The following is an 8,280-nucleotide window of genomic DNA, read 5'->3' as shown; positions in this document are numbered from 1 at the left end:
CGGGAGAACGCCCCATTCGTAAGAAGAAAGAAACAACGAAGATTGGGGCCACGAGAATCGCCACCGGGCCCTATGCGTCCGCACTCGTGACTCGACAAAAAGCGGCCCCAGTGGCGCTCGCAAGCTCACGCTTCACGCAACCTAGCTCGTCACGCTCGTCACGCTCGTCACATAATATAGCTTCACTCTCGTCGAAGCCGCCACAGCGCGAATCGCAAGAGGGGCACGTGGCGGCTACATTCAGATATTGCCGGTGCGCAAGGAGGAATCGCGGAAACATGCGCGCATGCATTCCCGGAGGGACGCGCATGCGCCGGTCTCGACAACAGGGGTGCGCCGCTAGAAGTCGCGGAGGGCCGTTTCTGCCCGCGCTCGCGCGCCCCGCAATATTTTATGGGCGAGTGCACGTCGCAACTAATTTTTCAGATGGTCCAATGTTGTATAGGACCACGCTTATGGGCATTATGTGAAAGTAAGTAATATCAATTGTCAATCAACTGAATCTATGTTTGATGCTGTTAATGTTCTGATTTCGAAAAGGTCTCGCGATGAAGTTGATTGATGGTCCTTACAAATTCGTTACAGATCTTTCTCTGGCTGAATCCGCGAACGTCTGCTAAGCAGAAATATAGCACAATGTTCATGCCCACCTGCAGTTCATTACAGCGGCTCTGTGCGAATGACCGTGGTCGGACGGGTGATGGCTGTGACCTAGGCAGGCGTGGACGATCTCTTCCAGCGCGTAGACGGCGAGGAAGCCCACACAGACGACTCCTTCGGTGACGGGAAAGTCGGTCGTCAAGTTCTCGAATCCTTCGCGCACTTCGGGCAAAAGGTGCAAGAAGCTTGTGGCGAACAGCACGCCGCCTCCGATGCAGACGAGAAACGCGAACGCCTTGTCGCCCCACCTCGCCATGCTAAGCCTCTTGACGAGCCAGATGGGAAGCAGCCCTGACAGCAGCGTTCCGAACAATAGCAACAGCGGGGCCGCGACTTGAGACCACTGAAATGCCATCTTTCACCGACTTCTCGAGTCCCTGGCGGGTTCGGGCTTGTAGAAGGTGTGGCCTAGTGTCTTCGAGTGGTGCCCTGAGGACGGATCCGGAATTCTGAGCCAGAATGAGACACACGACCCCCGTCAGGCACTCTTGTGTTTTCGAGGATCTGCGAAAACAGGACAAGCGTACGCGGACGTCAAGTGAGTGGTTCATGACACTGGTGGGAGTTGCATTGAGCTCTATGATCTGCCAGGACTGACCTTGGGTTTTCTGTTCCGTTACGGGGCAGGGAAACTTTGCAGTCGGACAGGAACAGGGAAGGCGTAGACTGGGGAGGCGAACCGGCGAAGGGCATAATCGTGTGGATCAGCCTCCACTTACACCAGAGCACTCACAGTGCATCAGCGTCAGCTGCGCACGAGGGGATTCTACAAGTTTGCGCCGGTCGCGCAAGTTCTTAAGGATTTAAACGGAGGTGGCAGCTGGCACTATACGAACCGGTAAGCAGAAATAAAAGGGCTCGCTGCGTTGCATTCGAATACACTCTAGAAAGCAGCCCCTCAAACACCGATTCATGTAAAAAAAAGAAAGAAATAAAGACCCAGCTCTGCCCTCAGCTGAGAGAGAGAAAGATAAACGGGGTTGGAAACGCAGGGAACCTTCAGGTGAAATATCAGTACGATACTGACGATTGTGACTGAATCAGATTAGCTGAAAAAATACTGTCAAAAAGCAAGAAGTCAGATCGGTATACCGATCTGGCCCTCATGCTGTTTGACACGATTTTTCAACTACTATACGTATGATAAGTGCGACTCGCTTTTAAAGGAGTCACCGAGGCTGTGTGATGAATGAGTGTCAATATGAAGTAAAATATGACCGTGGCTGCAGTCAACAGCCTCAAGTGCGTCTGTTTACAAATGACATGCCTCATAAAATTACGCTTAGTAAAGAAAGAACCAGCGGAGCATGCCTAGCATGAAAGTGAAGAACCTTGAAACACGACTGGGTGCCATAAAATTCCGAAGGTCCATTCGCTTCGCCTGTTTGTTGGCCTGGTGTCAGACGGGTTGCGCCATTATGCGAGGACACATTTAATCCAAGCCCAAGGCTCAACACACGACTGTCTTCATAACGGCCAGAAATCGAGAGGATCTTGTTCTTAGCCTCATTACTCACGTAGTCGGCCGCTGACGCGAGTGACGGGGGGGTCTGGTGCTAACAGGCATCACCCACGAATTGACAGGCGCCTATATAAACATTTGCACCGCGCTTCATGTACCTGATCGTGGTCACGGGCTCGGTCTCGGCCGCGGCGGCATTTTGAATGGGGGCGAATACCGTATAGCGCCGGTACGTCAGTTTGACGTCACGGATTGCAAAGTAGTTTTTTCGCATTTCGGCCGTTGTGTTTCACGAAAGGTTCTTGAAATTTGCTGTGTACATTCTTGGGCTCTATTAAAACACAATACCGTTGATTTTTACCCGTAAAAAATTAACTAGGCCTGTGCAGACGCCGCCAAATCTATTACGTCACGCCAAGCTGGTGCGGGAATTTCAAGGCGGCGTTGCCACCCAGCTTTCGTTTTTGCCTTTTTTTTTTCTGGCTTACCAAGCGTCTTTTCACGGTAAGAGTGACTTTTATGGTATTGTAGAATTGTAATGCACTAACACATTTCAAATTATTTCTATCTTTAATGTCTCCCTCTGGGAGTCTACAACACTTCTGATAAACGAAACATACTATACTCTGACCACGCCCCATATTATGTGACGGTGCCATACATTTTTTTGTGTGTGTGTGTTTGTTTTAGGCTTGGTAACGACAGAGGACAGGCAGAATCCGCAGCAATAGGTCAGATATCTTCCTTCCCAACAAAAGCAAATCATGACACAGAGGCCGCATCACTGCCGCGGCTGGAAAGCTTTGAGGTGGCGGTTCACAAACGTGACGTCACTTAAGATCGGCAGACTGCGAGCACTTTAGAGGGAGGAAAGAATGCGGTAAGTACAAAAATAAAATAAATAGATCCTGGGGTTTTGATTATGAGGCACCGAAATCCAAGCGCACGAGCGTTTTTATGCGTTGCATATTGCAATCACTCAGTTCAGCCCTTGGGCGCGGCCGCGTAGCCACCATCGAGGGTATGAGCCATTGTTCATTGCTGCGCGTCTCATATGTGGGTACATTCTCTTTTAAGTAGCTACGTTTGTTATTAATTTGCTTCTATTTTTATTCGTTGCACATTGCAATCACTCAGTTCAGCCCTTGGGCGCGGCCGGGCAGCCACCATTGACCTTTAGCGCAACCACATGACGTGACGTCACGACAGCCGGAGGAAAAGCTGGGCCCCAACTCGCGCAATGTGCAACGCATTCTTGGCTTAACCAAGCTAAGCCTGGCCATTTTGACATTTCGCCACCATTACAATGTAGCCGTCGCGGCAGTTATCGAACCCACCAACTCAGCTGTGCCGCGCCATATCCACTGGGTTACGGCGGCGGGTAACTCTGGTAAGTAAAATATTGCACCGCATGATGCAAATATACGCCAAAATTCACACTATACTGCGCTTACTGGAGCTCAGTCTCTTTTTTCCTCCTGAAGTGAAATAACACATTTAAATCATCAAAGCGAAGCTTTGAAACAGCGACATACCTTGACGCTGCATGAAGCGACGAAGGGTACAGCTGGAGCCTCTAACTTTGAATGCACAGGGGAGGATGAGCTCAGAGAGGACCGGGTAAAACCCGGAATGCGCATGTATCGCTCCCTCCACGGCTATAGGTTATCTCGACGCTGCTGATTAAAGCATTGTGTTGCGTTCTTCTGTTTGTTCTCACTGCGACTGTTCTAGCCTATAAGAAGAGCTGATAAGTTCCGAGTAAACACGCCGCGCCTGCGAACTATCTTAATGGAAACGCCCGGCTGAGGTAGCTGCGTGTAGCCTGTAAGTTTGTCGTTTATCACGACAGTGTGTGATATACAGAGCGAATGGACAGCCTGATACAACGTATGAAATACCTTAGAAGCGACACTGAAGAGCGAAATAAGCTCAGCTGCATTAGTAAATTACCCTTCTACAATGCCAAGAAAACCACTCGTACATGCATGAGAGAAGGCTTTATAAGTCAGAAAAGACGCAAAGGGGAAAGGCGGGAGGCGACGACGCCTTGAAGTTCAGACACTAGCTCACCGTGACATCATGGTTGTTGATGCCATCTCTCTGGGCCTAGTTAATTTGTTAAGTCAGATATGGGCTACATTGTATTCTAAAGGAACAAAAGACTGAACTTGGCGAGTATCGACAACTTTCACTACTCCACAAAAGGCCAAAATCCCCCAAAGTACTTTGAAATTCGTGGCGTCGCACTGATGTACCGGCGCTCGGGTTTCTGAGCGAAATACAATAAATGTACGTTTAGCCTACGTTCTGCCATCTAGCAATCAACCTCTTACCGCAAAAATGAACGCAAAATGGAGTTTTGAAGCAATTTCTTCACCGTCTCAACTGATTTGTTTAAGACGAAGCTTCAGCTGTTAATTTCCAGATTCAGATACACGAGAAACTTAACTGTGCTCTCCTTATGTATCTGCTGAGCTTACTGATATGAATTTTTTTTTCGTTTAAGTAAGACTGAAGTCAAATTCCTTTTCTTTTGTGTGGTTGTGTGTGTGTGCGTGCGTGCGTGTGCGTGTGTGTGTGTGTGTGTCGCACTGCTGAATACATTCCCACGCATTTCGATCATTCGTATACCGTTCCGCCGATTTCGTTGCGCATACACGCAGTGTGTCACGTCAAGTCACTGAATATAAAATTGACCAAACGGCGGGCTTTCCCACATGAGATCATAGCGCATTCACAGACGAGTAAGCCTGAAAGCAGCTAATGTGTGAAACATGGTCAAGTCTTTACTGAGAAGCGTCGCGGGCCTTGGAAGTGATGCGACCCAAACCGGCACGCGCCAGCCAGCACGTCAACAACGACCACGGTCGAAATAAGGCGCCAGCAGCGATCAAAGAGGCTGCAGCTTCGATGAAAGTTCTTTGGGGATGTCCTAAGCCTAACAAGCTACTGATTTGAGGGAAGAGGAGGAAATAGAGAAGGCAGAGATTTTAACCAGAAATGCGTCTTGAGGGCTAGCCTACTCTGGGGGACGGGAAAGAGGGAATAGAAAGGTAAAATAGAAAGGGGGAGGCAAGGGGGAGGAAAGGCACCGTCAGTTCACGCACGCACGCGGAGGGCCTGAGCGAGTCAAGGGCGTTCACGTATGCCAGTCGCCCTCAAGGATGACGAACGCGCCTTCATGGCTTTGTAACAACGGGAATTAGGAATCCACGCAGGTTATCATCGTAAACTTGCAAAGAAATCACGGAACGAAAATACAGAGCGCTGCAGCGCTCTTTATATGTTTTTATTGTCGTGATTTTTGTGTAATTGGGCGCCGAAAGCCTAGCAATGTTCCTAAGCATACTTACAAGATGAGCTAAAGTTGTATGCGGCCGCTTCTTAGCTTTATAATTTACAGGTTATCGCGCCCCAATGCCGCAATTTAGATATTAGTAACACGTATTGAAAGGCCCGATTAGCTGTTGACCATCTGGGGTGGTTTGACCAGCCCTTAAATCTATACTGGAGACACGGCCGGGGAATCGAATACGTGACCTTATATGCTCGGCAGCGAAAAAAAAAGAAAACCTTAGCCGCCGGGTCTCCGAGGCAACCACTTTCATTATTTTCAAAAATACTTTTCCGGCACGATTGACACGAACTGAATTGAACTTTCTTTTTTCGGTGCTCAATATACAGTATATACATTATATAAAGTACATAAGTATATACAGCACACACGTTCGAGGAGGCGCGTAACGAGTCGGTCAGTGTAAGGTAAAAGAAAATTACGAACGTGTTCGCAGGAAGCGGCAGGACGAGGAGCACTTGCATTCGTGGCATACTCGAAAGCATGCAGAGCTCTCGCGACAAAAACTTTCTCTGGAACACGCGTGACAACCCTCGCGTGCGGTCACACGTTGGCGTCCGGCACTTCCAGTGCATCGACAGAACAATGTGACACACCGCAAATCACGAAAGCGAAAGAGAAGTGAACAATGGTGATTCTATAGGCAAATAAACGAAATTCACAAATAATTGAGCATGAACTAGAAAAGAGCGTTGCGTGAAGGAGACAATTGCACTGTGTGAGAGAACAATCGACCAACGTAAAGAACGCCGTCTTCTGAGGACGCAAGAAAAAAAAATAAGAAAAGCAAAGAAAGAAAACAACTGAGGTGAGGGAACAAAATAATATTCCGGGTGCGGAGAATGGTTGGGTGCTAGCGAAATTAAGATAGGAAGGATATTTTGAAAGCGCTTGCTCACCTCATTAAAGTGGTATTTCACGAGCACGCGTAGCATGCTCGAGAGGGACGTCTTTGACGCAGCCTGGGATAGCTTTGGTGTTGAGGTACAGCTTTGACTGCCTCAGGTTTACGGTGTAAGCATTAGCTATTCTATTCGTGGTGGTGGTGGTTAGCCTGGCATGCTTGGCCGGCATTTGCTCCACATGAAAAACACTAGCGTGTCACCAAAAGGATAGTCAACTCAGTGTGTCGGAGGAAGGCAATCTACAGGACCAGAACTTCTTTTTATAGTAATTCAGGGCCGTTCAGAAAACACTAGGTCTTGAAGACAAGCCTACAGAATAAAGATGTTCCGCATGCGAGCTTTCCTATTCGTGTTCGTTTGTCTGCTATAGTGGAAACATTCCCCGGTCATAATTATAACGATATCCCCATTGCCTTGATATAGTTTAGCCTGCCTATAGCCGCTCAGATTGAACTCTTTGCCTTTTACTGCCCTACGATATACATTCGAAATTGAATGTCCAATTGTCCACTTAAATCCCGACCATAGCAGCCCGACAACGACATCGCAAGCTCTCCTCAGCACGTAATTGTGTCGAAGACCAAAGAGAAAAATAGAGACCTAGTATGTTTGCAACGGCTAATCTCGAATAATATCATCGGTGAAGGCCATCTCGCGTGATATCTTGGTGTCAGTTGACAATGAAATGCCGTTACAGCTGCGCATATATGAAGCTACTATTATCTACTACTACTACTTTGAAACTATTGTCGTACACTGTTTCAAATAAAGCCACAGGGAATGACTTCGCCACTATCATCCGCGCTGTACGTGACAGATTGCGCCTGTGTCTCATACAGATAAGCTAGCAAACCTTGAGGCCAAATAATAGATAGATTTGAAGTCAGGCACTGTCTTCGGCTATAGGAGAGGCACAAAAGAGGCGTTTGTGCGTTCTACGGCTCTCGCTTATTGCGCTTTATCCTATTGGGGGCTTTGCACGATTGTCTGTATACACTGGGTGGGTTCGTGCGTTAGAGTGGCGACTACAGACAGATCACCTATTTGCCTGTTCAGTTTATGCGTGAAGGGAAATGGCACGGCTCACTGAGGTTTGGTGGAACTTGTTTGTGCGGCTGTACGTAGATATGGCGAAAACGTTAGTCAGTTCTAGCGGTTTTAGCTTAGCATACGCAACGGCCTTGTGTATACGCAAGCCAGTTGTATATGAACACTGTGCATGCGTAGAAATTAACGTTTATAGCGCACGTGTACGTAGAACATGCGTTCTGCGTACACGCGCGCATACCTTACTTGCATTGAGGTTTCTTAGCCTGTATGCGTGCTTTGTGGCCTCTTGCTACCTCAACGCTAGCTTTTGAGAGCTTGCGTTGCCGATGAGAGCGTACCAGTGGGTTCGGAAATTGGCGGGAGCTATAGGGTTGGCGGTGCAAGGGGGGACGAGGATTTGCAAACTTTGTCAACCTTCTACAGCGTCACGCTATTGAGAGCTGTGCGCATTACGACGTAAACAGAACATGCAACTAAAAGGAATCTGACGAAGGTCGCATATACACATAGTTGCCTTGCTTGTTGCACATGCTGCAGCTGCAGACGCTAAACTAAAGCTGTTAGTTGTCTGATGCAGGCACCTTTGCCTGCACCATTGAGAACATCATTACAAGTTTGATGGAAGCGTCGAAGTACACCTTTACATACACAACAAAACGTATGGATTTCGACATGGAACTTGAACGACTTTGAACGATTCGTAGAACGGCTGACAGGCGATAGAGACGCACCAAGTCAATTCATGATCTTAGAGTCACTTGACGTATACGAAAGAAAATCCAACGTCGTATGGACAGGCTGGAAGAACAACGGTGTAAGACGTTCTGCGAATCACTTGATCCCTG

The 8,280-nt window shown here is 48.0% G+C and overlaps 3 protein-coding genes across 5 annotated transcripts in view; 1 reads left to right on the top strand and 2 right to left on the bottom strand.

The window, feature by feature from the left end:
- LOC135920900 (uncharacterized) overlaps positions 1-3,859 on the bottom strand; it is a 33,049-nt gene extending 29,190 nt beyond the window's left edge. Inside the window, exon 1 of the mRNA XM_065455201.1 lies at positions 3,658-3,859. Within this exon, the coding sequence (XP_065311273.1) occupies positions 3,658-3,670 (13 nt within the window). The 5' untranslated portion in view covers positions 3,671-3,859. The remainder of the gene's footprint in view (positions 1-3,657) is intronic.
- LOC135920981 (zinc transporter ZIP1-like) overlaps positions 1-8,280 on the bottom strand; it is a 33,546-nt gene that overhangs the window by 4,493 nt on the left and 20,773 nt on the right. Inside the window, exons 1-2 of one of the 3 annotated variants that reach the window (XM_065455294.2) lie at positions 1,259-1,524; positions 651-1,164 (exon numbers count right to left, since the gene is read on the bottom strand). In XM_065455294.2, coding sequence (XP_065311366.1) covers positions 651-1,015 — 365 coding nt within the window. In that variant the 5' untranslated portion in view covers positions 1,016-1,164; positions 1,259-1,524. Of the gene's footprint in view, positions 1-650; positions 1,165-1,258; positions 1,525-8,280 lie in introns of those variants that run through there. The other 2 variants (XM_065455431.1, XM_065455374.1) reach the window with 2 other exon arrangements.
- The window catches only part of LOC135896232 (lachesin-like), a 348,730-nt gene continuing 342,401 nt past the window's right edge, over positions 1,952-8,280 (top strand). The window contains exon 1 of the mRNA XM_070531782.1: positions 1,952-3,002. The gene's annotated coding sequence lies outside the window, so the exon portion shown is untranslated. The remainder of the gene's footprint in view (positions 3,003-8,280) is intronic.

This window comes from Dermacentor albipictus, chromosome 1 (assembly GCF_038994185.2).
Source record: "Dermacentor albipictus isolate Rhodes 1998 colony chromosome 1, USDA_Dalb.pri_finalv2, whole genome shotgun sequence".
NCBI lineage: Eukaryota > Metazoa > Arthropoda > Arachnida > Ixodida > Ixodidae > Dermacentor > Dermacentor albipictus.
This window is presented reverse-complemented; position numbering and strand designations above follow the sequence as displayed.